Source organism: Triticum urartu, chromosome 4, assembly GCF_003073215.2.
Source record: "Triticum urartu cultivar G1812 chromosome 4, Tu2.1, whole genome shotgun sequence".
In the NCBI taxonomy this organism is placed as follows: domain Eukaryota; kingdom Viridiplantae; phylum Streptophyta; class Magnoliopsida; order Poales; family Poaceae; genus Triticum; species Triticum urartu.
The window spans coordinates 241,394,518-241,410,663 of NC_053025.1; the positions used below are offsets into that span (position 1 = coordinate 241,394,518).

General features: G+C 43.1%; 1 protein-coding gene across 21 annotated transcripts; it reads right to left on the reverse strand.

Annotated features, from left to right (window-relative positions):
* Nucleotides 1-228: 228 nt before the first annotated feature.
* On the reverse strand, nt 229-6,146 carry LOC125551390. Of its 21 annotated transcripts, none has more exons than XR_007302517.1 (8): nt 5,792-5,970; nt 5,560-5,699; nt 4,141-5,124; nt 3,456-3,512; nt 2,314-2,378; nt 1,954-2,028; nt 1,677-1,768; nt 229-557 (listed from the first exon to the last, which is right to left on the reverse strand). XR_007302517.1 is itself a non-coding variant. In XM_048714607.1 (4 exons), exons 1-3 carry the CDS (start codon nt 6,121-6,123, stop codon nt 4,938-4,940), a joined length of 654 nt encoding a protein of 217 aa, XP_048570564.1. In that variant the 5' UTR covers nt 6,124-6,146; the 3' UTR covers nt 1,904-3,512; nt 4,141-4,937. The 21 variants fall into 21 exon arrangements, 1 of the variants encoding a protein (XP_048570564.1); XR_007302516.1 differs by lacking the exon at nt 1,954-2,028 and adding an exon at nt 1,147-1,196 and having other exon boundaries at nt 5,792-5,969; XR_007302513.1 differs by adding an exon at nt 1,098-1,160 and having other exon boundaries at nt 1,954-3,512; nt 5,792-5,991.
* Between the last annotated feature and the right edge of the window lie 10,000 nt (nt 6,147-16,146).

Below are 16,146 nucleotides of genomic sequence, written 5' to 3' on the forward strand. Positions count from 1 at the left end.
TTGCATTTTCTCAATAACTTTATTCTTGAGGAAGGGATTTAAGATGAAAAATATTTGACTTCATTGGTAGAAGTAAGTTTTAGCAGCCACTTAGGATACTTATTCAAACCATTTAAAATGGAAAATGAAGGATAATTCATCTTTGAAAATATATACTTGAGCATGTGTATTTTGTTTACTTGAGCATGTGTATTTTGTTATCTTTTTCAGGTAACATAGAGCCAAATGGCGCAAGGTTGGCATATCATCATCTGATGAAAGTGCAGCACTGCCGCTGTTTCCACACTAAGAATACTCATAACCTATCCCAACCTGAGTGGATATATCAATTCAGAGGGAAAAATCACAAACTATACTATACCGATACAGCTAGATATCAAGATTCTCAGGACACAATGTCTAAACTAAATTACCCAACAAACAGTTTGAATCATGAATAGAATATAGTTAACATAACCCCCCCATGCAAACGGTCATCACGTATCAGCTAGTAAGAAAGGAGGGAACAAATCTTGATTAACAGAACAATGGAGCACCATCTTTAGAGATTGTACAAACTGTAAAACAAAAAAAGAAATTGGTCAGAGTAAAAAAACATGACTGGATATATATACAGCTGGATATCAAGATTCTCTGGAGAAATGCTTAAACTAAAATACTAATAAAAAACGAATCATGGGCCATTCAAAAACAACTTCATATAGATCTATACCCAACAAAGAGTTTGAATCATGAATATGCAATGCACATCGCTGACATGACCCACCATGCAAACAATCATCATAAATACCTTTGGAATCCACAACTCAACATAAACATGACAAAGACAAACATGTATACCAAATAGCATCTGAAAACATATCAGGTAAGATAATTTTCTGGCAGAAACAAGCATGCGTATGCAACTATCTAAATATATGTGCTAAACAGCCACTGGAAACATTGCTATAGAACAGACCGGATAAAGCAATTTCCACACAGAACAATGCATGCATGTTTGCACAGCCAATCAAACACATGTATAGAATAGATACTGACAAACAATTAGTCTAGAAAGACTAACTATGCCGGAGCAAGCTGATCATGAAACTCCATACCAAGACATCTCCAAATTTTTCCGGAAATGAGAGTTCAGTAAGCTACTACCTTCAGCCTCCTAACTGATTTGAGAGCAGCATTTATTAGTTTTTAGAAACCTAAAAAAAACATTAGGCACATTTGAATAAACATTCAAGAGAAGGGAACTGCAAAACGAAATTCAGTAAACAGAAACGCCGCAATAGCTCATGACTAAATTGACTCTCTTTTAGCAAAAAGTAGGGAAGTGTAACCACCTTAGTAAAAAAAATAGAATGAGCATGCTACCATGCCCTTGCGCAGGTTCAAGCTACATTCGAAGAAGGGACGTCTATTGAACAAAAACTGGGTTGATAGTATTTTGCAATAGCTAACTATGCAACTTTTCTCCACAAACATGAGATAATTTAAATGGCAGGATCATGTTTGTTTTCCCCTTATTTTCAGTTGGATTGTAATAACTCAGCAGCGAAGAGTACACCACAGTGGTTTAGTCTACCAATCTGATTCAATTCAAGAATGGGTAGCCTATTCTCTTGTATATGTCAGCAAGCTCTTTTTTGTACTCAAGTCAAAACTAAGCATAAATACCTACTCACCTACATAAGTTGCTGTTGCACATGCCCATGTATTTGGTGCAAGTTGAGGCCTCCTTTAAGTAACATTATGACCACTCTTCAAGTCTTCATACCTACAAACACCATCAAAGTATGAAGTCAAAGCGAGGTGGAACCGTGTAAGGACTAAAGAAAGGGAAAGTGTCCGATTCATAAGCAAAGAGAGCAAGAGACCGAACTTTCAGAACATTTAGGTTTATTAGTAAGGAAATAGTGGTAACATTTTCTTAGTAATTAAGCTCGATGGAAATAAAGGTACTTTTCATGTATGACGCCCAAAAAAAGTTTAAACATCTTTTCCTTTTGCTGTACCATGACCATACCACAATGTGAGCTGCAGACAGGGAAAAGTTCAGATCCAAAATCATATCTAGTAGATATGTTTGTACATTAAGGAAAAGAAAAACATTACTGGTAGCATTCTGCAAAAACACATTAAGAAATGGAGCTTTTGGACCAGTGAATTACACTGGTATTCTCAAAATACCACATCTACAATCTCATTGGTGAGAACCAGTGCAGGATTAAGAATTTATCTATGTCTATAAGCTTTTTATGAATGATGCCAGACTTTTTTTATTGCAAGAATCAATGCTAGCAGGCTGTTTTGTAGAGTTACTCAGCGGAAGATGCCGCAACCAATAGAAATTGGCAGTAGATTTCATCTATGCCTGCTGCTCCATCCTGCAGTAATTATTTAGAACAACAAATAAGATGATTGTCAGATTAGAGAAGGCACACTTCTTGCATAAAAAAGAGAAGGCCACACTAAATAAGCACGTTCCTAGTATGTATCTATAAACATAGAGATGCTACTGATAAATATAACTGAACTATTTCCCACAGCAAAAGGAAAACATGCATGTGGCTAGAAAGAATAAGCATGTAGCTAGAAAGAAAGGAAGCAAACATCAAGCAGCAGAACATAGTTACAGCAAAGCAGGAGATCAAGATGCAGCAACAAAGGAGATCCTAGAACCAGCTAAATAAACGGTAGGCTGATGCCACACTACTCACCCTCACTCCACTGGGTGGCCTTGAAAAAACAGTTAGCATTGGATGTCACCAAATAATGCACCCAACTGCGCACTGGACACCGGCTCATGTCTGAGTTATCCCATGATCTCATGGGTACGCAACAGTTTAGGCAGAAAATATAGTTTGAATCGGATGTCAGGGCGATGTAAAAAATGCAGACCATTTTTGTATGTCTACAACAATATGTTCAATTCAAATCTTTACTGAAACTTTGACTGAGCAAAGTGAAACATCAACATATAATGTGGTAGCCAAATCTACACAAGATGCAACCTGCAGATCTGGTACCATGAACTGCACGAACAAAACAGACTGAACGGTTCAAAAATTGCATCAAAACTGTTTCACAATTAACATATTCAGGAAAGGCTAAACATCCTTGACATATAAACCAAAAAATGGAGCAAATATGGTGTGTTGCCTACACCTTTATCAACTAAAACTGCTTACTCATTTGTTCACCGCATAGAAGCAGGTAATCAACTAATAATCTCCTACAAGAGGTACACCTGTATCAACTATCTCGTACTCATATATCGAGCTTTCAAAGTATATCTAATTTTCATGTCTGGACAGATTCAAGCAACTCAAAGCATATCACCCTTTTTGGTTAAAATTAAATGGCCCAATCTTCCATCAGATTTACATGGGGCATAGAGTTTAGAACAGACTTACAGTTGGATAATGCAATACAGCGATACCTGTAGAATAATAGTGCAATACCTGTAGTTTAAATCCATTAGTTTTGGCACATTTGTAGAAACATGTTTCTCCGCTGCTCTGCAATCATTTGTTAACACACCTTTTGTCAGTATGAGCAACCAACATCAGCTAAAAGAAATCGTACAAATGTAGGTACCACAACTCTCTATAATGTAAACAGTTCATAGCAGAATACGCACAGCGCCATGAGCAGATGTTGAAAGCGCAAGATCTTATACAGAAGGTTTTAACCGTGTAATGTTGAAAAGCATAAGATATTAACAGTATGTTGTAGAAAGAACAGTACGCCACAGAATAATGCCGTAAACTTAAATACTAACTTTAAAAAAATCATTAGAAAGAACAGTACTCCGTAGAAAAATAATGCAATACATATAGACAACCTAGCCACTCCAACTTAAAAAGAATCAAGTTCCAACTCCACAACACATATGACCATTAAAGAACCATTTTTCAGTACCACCATTCTGGCCTTACCGTTACATGGCAACCAAACTAATCCTCATTTATTTTAGAAAAAAACAACTACTCGACTGATCCTTCGTAGGCACAACTCAATTAACCGGCTGGTTAGCCAAGCATTTTGTGCCTGCTGCAATCTTCAAGTATATACTGTAACCAACTTATTTGTTGATACTAAGAGATGTAAAATTTAGCTAGGGTAGCCAAGGTTTAGATGTTGTACCAGTCAGCAAATCTGCACTGCTCTGCTTGGAAGAGCGTCAGATGGATCCAGCCATCATTGGCCAGAGACGCACCAAAGTACAACCTTACAGCCCTTTTTCATCTCCTCTCGCCTCCTCAGACATTAAAATATTGCGTGTTTAAATTTCTTCTTTAGCAATGGAAAGCATAAGGAAAGCTCAATGAGAATTGAATAACTTCCCAGAAATAAATAAGTGACAACTAAACGAGGCACACAGCCAAGGCAAAAACTTCATGATTTGTATGCCTTCATTTCACTGACAGTTATGCTTACTTTAGTGTAGCCCGAGTGAAAAAGAAAATAAACTTGTGCCTTATCGATCAAAATGTCACTACCTAGACTAATGGTCCAAACAAAATCACCTCTATGGACAAAAGAACCAATGGATAATTGGTTGTAATGTGTATGATGGATCATGCATATCTGGCTCTATATTAGCATGTCAGGGAAAAAATCAAGAGATTAAAGGCAATATATCTCAGGGGATAAGATGCATCTTTCACATCTCAGTTAAAAAAAGCCCCAACATCATCAGTAAAAGTGTTTGTCTTTGGTTCAGTTTTCCTGACTTCCCCAAGTGCTTGTATAGTTGAAAAATATATCATAACTGAATACAATGAAACAGCAAGAAGCAAATAGTAAGAAACTTGAAATGGTGTAGCAATTAAGTACTACAGCAAATCAAATAGGAACAGACCAAATATAAACAAAGAAGTGCAATGCCCTTATCCTTATGGTGGTGTTCCTTAGTGTAACATACAAACCAACCATGTCACCTATTTTTGTGCTACATATAGACTGAAACCAAGCAAGATAATGTAACCTGACAAGAAGTATAGTATAGCCGATTTAGAAATTGAGAACTGGCCATTCCAAACAAAAACAACATTGCTGGTGCTGCAAAAATGGATAATCCAGCGCCAAATAGTGATGCCTCCATCAATCAAATCCCTAGGAATTTTCCTGCAGATAGCAACAGAAAAAAACTAATCTCAGAACACGGTACCACTCAGTAGAAATCCAAAATCTGCACTGGGCAATGCCATCAAAAAAAGTCACCCCACCGACCATCATTACACCATACTGTAAATTTTGCATTTTCAGTGTTACGATCGTTCATACATATATCATCTACACTGCAGTTCTCCAGAAATAGACCGAGTTAACCATTCTATTCTACAAAAATATCTAAATCACCACTGCCGAGTATCCACGCTCAAACTAAAACATCAATTCGTAGCTAATCCCCAAATACAGATAGTAATCTGACGAAACCAAAACACCGCATTCACCAAATATGGAGATCTGAAGATCGGAAGGGAGGCGTAAACGCATACAACACACACGCATCAAGCAGGGCTGTAGGACCATGGAGAGCATGGATTTGGAGGAAGTTACCTTGTCGGGAAGGGATTCCTGGCGGCAACGGTGGAGCTGACTCGCGACGGCGACGGAGGTGACTCGACGCGGCGGCCAGCGAATCCAGGTGCAGCGGCGGCGAGGCCAGCTCGCCCTCGATCCAATCCGTTGCCCTGCTCCTGTCAATCGAGCGAATAGGGTTAGGAGTGGGTTTCTGCTGCGCTCCGGCTGAGCTCCGTCGCTGCGTATCCCCGACGTGTCGACGGGGTACCTTACAGCGCATCGAGGGCGCTGCGTTGTAGAGGAGGGAGCGGGGAGGAGATGAGGTGGAGGCGGCGCGGGCTCGAGGGCGGCGGCGTGGGAGAGGAGGGAGTAGGGAGGAGACGAGGCGGAGGGGCCGCGTGCTTGACGAGAACTGGCGGCTAGGGTTTTGACCCTTTTGCACGTTCCGCAGGGCGAGCGCAGCGCACGGGCGAATCCCGACCGCGACGAGACGCGCAGCCAGGGCCACCGACGAATGGGACCAGGAGCAACTTCGGTCCACCTGTCATCACTATAGGGCAGACGCGGGTGCATAAGCCGGCTACACACGCATTGGCCCATCCCTGCGCAACTGCTCCCCGTAACGCACGACACGGGCAGTGCGCGTTTGACCTACGACGCGACGCGGTAGGCAACGCTCACACAAAAAAGACATAGCCATCAGACCGGCGTGTGGGACCAAGGAGCAGGTAGACCCACTTGCAGCTACACCAACAGGCGAACAAGAGGGGCGAGCGGGAACCGGGAATGGCGCAGCGCCCACGACGTGCGCACGCGGCACGACAGGAGAGGCTGCGCGCGCACCCAAAAATGAGAAACCCAGCCAATTGGATCCCGCCCCGAGCCCACAGGTCATTCCCTATCCACAATTCACCGCGCGGTCAAAACTACACCGGCGTTTTCTAGCGACGATCGAACGGCCAGCAGCGAAAAAAAGACTGCGTTGACCAAAATCGAACGGCTAACGAAGGCTGAAATCGGGGGAGCTCCCTGGGAGCGAGTTGCCCAGCCTCTGTTTTGTTTTAAATGGGTAGGGGGCACCCCAAAGGACAACAAACATCTCTTAGCCATGTTCAGTGCCCCCCTCCACAGTTTACCACCTCGGTCATATCGTCGTAGTGCTTAGGTGAAGCCCTGCGCCGGTAGCTTCATTACCACCGTCGCCACGCTATTGTGCTGACGGAACTCTCCCTCGTCCTCAGTTGGATCAAGAGCTCGGGGAACGTCATCGTGCTGAATATGTGCTGAACACGGAGGTGCCGTACGTTCGGTGCTAGGATCGGTTGGATCGTGAAGACGTTCGACTACATCAACTGTGTTACTAAACGCTTCCGCTTTCGGTCTACGAGGGTGCGTAGACACACTCTCCCCTCTTGTTGCTATGCATCTTCTAGATAGATCTTGCGTGATCGTACGAAATTTTTTGAAATACTGCGTTCCCTAACACAACCATCATTTAGTCTTCTATGATTGCTAACACTCAATGCATATTTTTGGGAAAAACGTTTTCGTCAAACACAAAGAAAGATAGGGGCTTATTATTTTCGCCTCCCAACTTATTTATGTCGAGGATAATGTCAAAAATAGTAACTCATGATCACCTACATCCAAGTGATGCTATCCAACTTATTTATCTCGACGATAATGTCAACTTATTTGTGCCTAATCTTTCTCAAACACATGATGCTTGCCAACTAGAGAATTAATAGAGTGAAATAGAGATGGACATTATTGACTCTTGCATAAAAGTAAATACAGAAAAGTAAAAGATAGGCCCTTTGTAGAGGGAAGTAGAGGTTGTCATGCGCTTTTTATTTTTGGATGTGCAAACTCTTAATGTAAAGGAACATCACTTTATATAGCCCCTTATGATAGCAACATTTATTATGCGTCCCATCGCTTTTATTTCTTTGCCATCACAAGATCGTACAAAGCTTATTTTTCCTTACAATAAAAGATCATACATATTTAGGAGCAATTTTTATTGCTTTATGCACCGATGACAACTTACTTGAAGGATCCTATTCAATCTATAGGTAGATATGGTGGACTCTCATGGAAAAAAATTGGGTTTAAGGGTTTTGGATGCACAAGTACTGTCTCTACTTAGTACAATTTTTTGGCTAGCAAAAGATCCTAGATAAGCACCACATGTTAAAGGATCCATGACAATATAACTTCTATGTGAATGTAAACAAACATAACTCCTTGCGTTGTCTTCCCTATCCAACATCGACTATTTTACCATGTAGAAAAAATTTGATTGGGGCTCAAAATCATAAAATATGTCCAAGATAGTATATTTATATGCGAATCTCCTCTCCCTTTAATAATTTTGCATGAATTGTATCCATGACCAATGTTATGTTTGTTAATTTCTAACAACTTTTATCAAACATACTTTTTCTATATGAAGTTATTACTCCCCATGGGATTAGCATATGATCTTTTATTTATTTTTATTATTGAGATTGAAACAAGGAAGTAAAGAAACAAAACTCAAACTACTCTTTATTACTCCCTCCTTACCGAAATATAAGGCACGCTTTGACTTTTCTAGTCTTTGTTGCACAACTTTGACTATAGTTTTCATGTATTGTATGTATATAAAATTAGTATGCATACATACGAAATAAAATTGTTTTGCAAGACAAATATGACGATGCCATTTATACATGTTCAATCTATATACTTTGATATATGTTAGTGGTCAAAGTCGTGCATCAAAGACATAAAAAGTCAATCACACCTTATATTTTGGGAAGGAAGGAGTATATAACTCTCACACTTGATTACATAGATATGACACAAAGCAAACACTCGAAGCAAAAACCATACTAAAATTTTATTCTTTTAAATCACAAAATAACTAAGTGTTATGATCAGCACTACTAGTTGGAATAGCTTCTACCCACTTAGTAATGTAATCAACGGCCACTAAAATATGAGTGTACCCATTAGAGGAAGGAAAAGGTCCCATATAATCAAAGCCCAAACATCAAATGGTTCGATAACAAGAGAATAATTCATAAGTATTTCCTCACGTCTACCGATATTACCAATTGTTTGACAATCATCACAAGAAAGGGCAAACTTATGTGCATCTTTGAAGAGAGTAGGCCAATAAAAACCAAACTGTAATACCTTATGTGCAGTTCTGTCTCTAGCGTGATGCCCTCCGTATGTCTCGGAATGACACTTTCGTATGATTTGTTCCTGTTCATGATTAGGTACTAAACGTCTAATAACACCATCTACTCCTTCTTTACATAAATGTGGGTCATCCCAAAAGTAATGTATTAAATCAAAGAAGAACTTTTTCTTTTGTTGGTATGTGCAACTAGGTGGTATATATTAGCAACAACGTAATTCGCATTGTCTGCATACCAAGGAGTATTATGGGAAGCATTTATAACAGCTAGTTTCTCATTAGGAAAACTATCATCAATAGGCAATGGGTCATAAAGAACCTTTTCCATCCTAGACAAGTTATCTGCTACGGGATTCTCAACTCCCTTTCTATCAATAGTATGCAAGTCAAATTCTTAAAGTAAAAGAACCCACCTAATCTGTCTAGGTTTAACATCTTTCTTTTCCATAGGTATTTAATAGCAACATGATTGATGTGAATAGTAACTTTGGAATCAACAATATAAGGTCTAAACTTATCACATGCAAACACAACTGCTAAAAATTCTTTCTAAGTAGTAGCATAATTTCTTTGAGCACTTTATAGAGTCTTACTAGCATAATGAATAACATTCAATGTCTTATCAACTCTTTGCTAGAACAAAACCAATGGCATAATCACTAGCATCACACATAATTTCAAAAGGCGTGTTCCAATCAGGTGGTTGAACAATAGGTGTAGAAATTAAGGCTTTTTTATGTATTTCAAAGGCTTTTACACAATCATCATCAAAAACAAATGGAACATATTTTTGAAGGAGAATAGTTAGCGGCCTAGAAATCTTTGATGAATCTTCTATAAAAACCAACATGACCAACGAAACTTCTTATACCATTAATATCTTTCGGACATGGCATGTTCTCAATTGCATCAACTTTAACTTTATCTACTTCAATACCTAATTCGGAAATTTTATGCCCAAGTACTATAGCGTCATTCACCATAAAGTGGTACTTCTCCCAATTCAAGACAAGATTGGTTTCTTCACATCTCTGCAAAACTTAATCAAGGTTGCTTAAGCAATCAACAAAAGAAGTCCCATAAACAGAAAAATCATCCATGAATACCTCAACAATCTTTTCACAAAAGTCAGAGAATATAGCAGTCATACATCTTTGAAAGGTAGCAGGTGCATTACATAAACCAAAAGGCATACATATATAAGCATAAGCTCCAAAAGGACAAGTAAAAGTTGTTGGGGATATAGCTACCAGGCATGACCCGCCCAGGAGGGGCCGGGTCAACCCCAATGGCGGGTTACAAAAAGAAGCCAAGTAATATTCAAGGTGATAGTTCATTAAGACTTATAGAAAGCCTAAGCCCAGAGGCGGCTTAAGGTCCAATATTATGAACCGCCATATGTAGAGAAAGACTTGTAAGGAAAGGCATATAAAAGAAGTCACCGAGCCGGGCGCGTTTTATGAGCCGGCCGGGACTCTGTAGGCCGCCAGGCGTCAACCCGTGTATATAAGGGGACGACCCGGCGGCGACTTAGAAAAAAGAGACAACAGATCGATAGCCAAGCTAGTGGATTCGCTCCTTGGTTATCGAAACCTAGCAACACAACATCAACTGGACTAGGCCTTACCTTCACCGTAAGGGGCCGAACCAGTATAAACCTCTCGTGTCCTTTGTCCCGATTAACCCCTTTAAGCTTCCTAGTTGCGATGGCCCTACGACTAAGTCCTTTCGCTAGGACATCTGTCGTGACAATTCCACGACAGTTGGAGCCCACCGTGGGGCCAGTGCACGGTTGATTTGAGTTCTTGAAGGGCAACTTTGAAGGGCTCAAGGGATACGCTGTGGGCCGGATGACCAAGAGTCATCGCGGCAAGATCTACATCGACGATGAAGGCTGGGGCCCTAATGCCGGCTCAATTGAGTACGGATACCGGGTCCCCTTCGGCGGAATCCACATCTTCATCGGCCGGATCGGCAAGCCGGTCCCTGAGCCGGACATCTGCACTGACCTCATCGAGACGGCTCAGCAAGCGAGACCCGCCCAGGCTCAACCTGCCGTGAGGCGCGCCTTTGTGGGTTGCATCCATGGAGGGGAGTTTTCTGAAGGATCGGTAGACGGTGGTGAGACGGCCATCTATTCCGACGTTGCATCGTCAACAGGCGAGACAGATTCTTTGTATCTGCTACAAGATGGCATGCTTGGGGGCTGTTCCGATGGCAACAGTATTCTGGACCCCTCTGAGCCACCGAATCGGGCTGGAGTCTTCATGGCTGGCACTCAACCCGGGCAGAATTCTATGGCCGCGGCAGCAATAACCACTGGGTCGGCAGCAGCCGGGTCAGGAGACCCCGTGCGCCCTCCGGCTCAGATACTAATGGACCTCATGGATAAGTTGACGGCTCTGTTAACCGTTGTAGTGGAGCTGGCGGATAAGGCTCAGCACGACGCAGTGGTGGCACGACTACGTGAAGAGATGGCGCAGGCCAAAGAAAACTTAGCAGCGGAAGAGGTCGGGATGGCTGTAGAACGGGCGGCTCTGGATGCTTGTGCTCAGCAGCTTCAAACGGAAACTTTCCGACTCTCAGTGGATCTGAACACATCAAACGAGGTCATGAGAAGAAAGCACCAGAAAACTTAGTCACGTCTGCCTCTGACTTACGACCCTAGGAATCTCTTCCATACACCCGGGGCTGGTCCAAGTAACCCACCGGAGGCAAACCGGATCAGGACACTTGGGGCTGGGGCGCCGGTTCAACCGCGGGCCATGGAGCCACCCCGTATGAATACTGCTCCGCCTCATTACACACCAATACCACCAGGTCACTTTTCTAACCCTTTGGAGAATCTCATCGCTGCGTCGGCTCATTTGGCGGCTCTCCTGATGGAAGGCGACTCTCCGACAGCAATTGAAACACGAAGGGTGAGAGAACTTCTTCAGACGGCTCTGGCGCAGCAGGATGCGTACTCTTTTTTTAGGGAATTGACAGTGAGAGAGAACTCTCACTGTATTTTCATATATCTATATAAATGGGGTGTTTACATAGACATACAACTCACACATCTATTACATTTCCACTCCTGGTGCACTACCAGGAGTTGGCTGCTACTCCTTGATCACTGGCATGTGCTGTACTATTTGAGAAAAAGGAGGAAAAAACAAAAGTATGACTCAACTAAGTGTGTCACAGTAGGAGAGCAGGGCAGCCCTACATGTCACCTTAACTCTGTGTTGTAAAAGCCTTAGATCCTCCTTGAAGCGCTCAAACCAGGAAGCAATGGATGGGGCAACCCCTCTGAAGTGTTTGTTATTTCTTTCCTTCCACAAGCTCCAGGCAGCAGTCAAGAATACTTCGATGAAGAAAGGGTGGGGCCAGTTTGTTTGTGCCTCTTGCAACACAGCGAGCCTGTTCTGAAAACCAGGCCAGTCAATATGTAGTTTGGACCAACACCTCTTGCTGAACGGGCAAGTGAAAATCATATGCTCAAGAGTCTCATCGGTATCATGTCCACAAAGAAGACATGCAAAGTCATCACCAATGTTATAGTGTCTTCTCCGAAGCATGTCATGTGTATTTAGCCTATCATGCAGCAGTAGCCAACCGAAAACTTTGATCTTCATCGGGAAATTTGATTTCCAAAGAAGTCGAAAGGCCGGATGGGCTGTTGCATCACGGAAGTAGTAATTGTAGTAATCCTTCGGCTTATAATCACCAGCGCCCCATGAGTAATACCAGACATCTGTCACTGCCATTGAGGGGTGCAAGTTGGACGAGGCACGCTGGATGCTTTGTACCTCATTGAGAGCTAAAGCGGATAGTGGTAGGTGAAAGGTTTCATGTAGCTCAGTACTGGCCCAAAATCAGCGATTGTCATATCTTCATGCAAGGCAAAAGAGAATGCACGCGGGTGCGATGATTGTAGTACGTCACTTGACCACAAGTCCTTCCAGAGCAACGTAGTCGAGCCATCAACCACTTGGACACGGGAAACTCCTCGGTAAATGGGTGTTAACTTGAGGATATCTTTCCACCAAAAAGATCCAACCGAATCCATCGCATGAGGTACTTGATTGACATATTGATTATCCCAAAGCAAATTAACCCATGGAACGTCAACTTGTTGTAGAACTTATGCAAAAATTTCAACAAGAGAGCTTCATTGTGGATTTTAATGTTAATCACCCCCAATCCTCCTTTGCGTTTGGGCTTGCATACCAAGTCCCAGGCAGCCAGTGAGTTGCACTTGTCGCCTTGCTCAGTTTTCTTTGTCCAGAGACACCTTCTTCTAATCTTGTCTAGAATTTCAATCAGTTTCGGAGAGAACTTGAGCGTGCACATGGCAAACACCAGGAGGGGGGTGACAGATGCATTGAGCCAGGAGAGACGGCCCCCATAGGACATCATTGCAATCGTGGCAGTGAGTTAACGCTCCATTTTGCAGACTAACGACATGAACTCATGGATGGTCGGCTTGGTGGTGCCAAGCGGAAGGCCGAGGTAGGTGAAAGGCATCGTACCTACGTTGCAACCAAAGATGTGGGCTAAGCCAGTCATGGAGCTTGTGTCAAGGTTGATTGGTATGAGCGTGGACTTGTGAAAATTGATCTTGAGGCCAATGGAGGACGCATAGTCGGAAAGGATTTCCTTGACACGGAGAGCTTGTTGCGGGCAGGCGGGCAACACAAGAAGTGTGTCGTCTGCATATTGAATCACCGGGTAATCATTTTGTCCGTTGCAAGGGAAGGGCAAGAGGAGGTCTCCATGCATGAAAGCATCGTTGACAGCGGCTTGCAATAACTCTGCTGCGAGGACGAAAATGAGGGGGAGAGGGGGTCGCCTTGCCTCACCCCGCAGTTGCAAATGAATTGTCGGCCAGGGACACCATTAAGGAGGATGGACGAACGGCCCGATGAGAAGAGGCACTTGATCCAAGAAATCCACTTGTCATTAAATCCCATTTGATGCATAATGCGGATCATTGGCTCATGCGTAATAGTGTCGAACGCTTTGGTGAAATCGAGCTTAAGGAGAATGATTGGCCGACCCGAGCTTTGGTATTGATACAGATATTGGTAAGCCCACGCAAGACAGTCTTGAATAGTGCGCCATTTAATAAATCCATACTAGTTACGGTGAACGAGGGTGAGGATGACACGTTGAAGTCTGTCGGCCAGAAGTTTGGTGAGTAACTTGAGGCAACAATTTAGCAGTGATAGGCCTGTAGTCATTGACCGTCTCAGGAACGTTGATCTTTGGTATTAGTGTGATGAAACCATCATTGATGCTAGTCACATCCAATGTACCATCATAGAACTGCTCACACAGGGCATAAAAGTTGTGGCGAATGATGGGCCAGCACGCCTTCAAAAATGCACCACTGAAACCATCGGGGCCGGGCGCACGGTCGGGAGGCATTCCTTTGATCACATTGTCGATTTCCTCATGCGTGAAGGGGGTGGTGAGCCCATCAAGATTGCCCGCGCGAGTAATGGTGGATGGAAGGTCAAATTTCATGTCAGTAGGGGAAACTGTCCCAAGACGGTGCATGTAAGTTTGAAATAAAAGAGCCTCCTTGGCAGGGTGACTATCAACCAGGGTACCATCATCAAGCTTGAAGGAAGAGATGTTGTTCTTACGATAACGTTTCGTGGCCATTGCTTGAATTTTTTTTGAGTTTTCGTCCCCGAATTTGATCCAACGAATAGTGCAGCATTTTTTCCAATAGAATTTCTGTTATTTGAGCAGAGTAGCAAGTGTGTCTTCAGAATGCGTCTGAAATTCATTTCGGGGATTGAAAGGTTTCTTCTATTCTCTAGCTCATCCAAATCCGCAAGGACAACATTGCAGTTCATGATGGCCACCGAAAGGCGAGATATGCTCTTACTCCAAATTTTCAAGGCGTGTCGAAGAGCTTTGAATTTGCGGCAAAGGACGGTAGCAGCATTTGCAGCCCTAACTGGTCGGTCCCACACTTCCTGAACCTTGTCCATAAACCCAGGATGGAGGATCCAATAAGATTCAAAACGAAAGAGTTTGGATTGTAGGATTTTGGTTTCAATGGAGACAACGCAGGGGATATGATCGGAGACTGGCTTGCCAAGGGGTTTAACGAGCGTTTTAGGATAAACATTGGTCCAGTGCAGAGATGTGAAGAACCAGTCGACCTGTTCAAGAAGTGGGTCAATCTGCATGTTGCTCCAAGTGTAAGCCCTTCCTTTCACTGGTATCTTGATAAGTTGTTGCTTACGAATGATGTCATTAAATGTAATCATGTCATGAATATTTCCCCCTGGTTTATTATGATTGTCCGGTGCTCTCATGTAATTAAAATCGCCAAGAAATAACCAATCTTGGTCATTGGGAACATGCACATCATATAACCACTGTGTGAAAACATCTCTATCCGTACCAGTGCAAGGCCCGTAGACGTTAGCTAATGTCCAACATTGAGTAGAATGTGTGCTAACGAACTCAATGACTAACGCAAAGATATCAGACGAGACGACCGTGCATGAGAATACCGAACTTTTCCAGATCGTTAACAACCCCCTAGAGGAGCCACGTGAGGGGACAAAAGCAAAACGATCAAATTGTCTCGGACAACAAGTTTTAATAAAAGCAAAAGAAACATCAGGCATCTTAGTCTCCTCAAGACAAACGATAGCTCAACCACTAGCAGAGATAGCATTATGCAGGTCCAGTTGCTTCTTCTCAGAATTGAGTCCCTCTGATGTTCCAAGAGAGCACATTCCAGCAGCTCAGCGTCGTCATTAAAAGATCCAAAGCTAGGCAGAGTTATGGGAGAGATCCTCTCCCTACCCTTCCATGTCAATCTCATTAGCAGCAGACCCAGACACCACCGCAGGTTCAGCTGTCAGTGCATCTTCAGAAAGTTCATCGACAGGTATGGCACCCATATTAACTCCAATGGACTGCAGAGTAGTTATAGGGGTTGGGCCTGGGATTTCATCTGCGGAAGAAGCAGTAGAGGAGGACGCACCAATAGACAGAATGACCCGAGGCTTAACTTTGGATGTGGTCTTGTGAGTATCAGAAAGGGAGGGTACCTTGAATCCATCATACTTGTTGGAACGAAGGCTGCGGCGCACTTCAGTCATGGAGATAGGAGCAGCAGCCTTGGTCTTACAAGGGCGCGGACCAGCGGCGGCTCGAGGAGCCAGCACTTCAGGGACCACAGAAGATACTGCGGCTGTGGACAGCGGAACTGGTTCAGAAACCACAGGGACATCAGCTATAGTGGGCAACAATGGAACTGTAGTGATGCTGTCAGCGCTAGCAGGTTCAGACAGTTCCTCGATGATGACAGAAGAAGGTGCGAGAGCAGTAACAGAGCTTCACTGCTAGGAGAAGTTCAGACCATCAGAATCCTGAGTAATCAGAACAGAGAGCTGCACCGAGGGAGTCCTTAAGCC

Coding starts and splice junctions, on each gene's coding strand:
- LOC125551390 (XM_048714607.1), bottom strand. CDS start 6,123: ATGGGCCAATGCGTGTGTAGCCGGCTTATGCACCCGCGTCTGCCCTAT. Junction 5,700..5,796: donor CGCAGCGCCCTCGATGCGCT/GTAAGGTACCCC, acceptor CTCGATTGACAG/GAGCAGGGCAACGGATTGGA. Junction 5,125..5,559: donor AGGAATCCCTTCCCGACAAG/GTAACTTCCTCC, acceptor TGCTATCTGCAG/GAAAATTCCTAGGGATTTGA.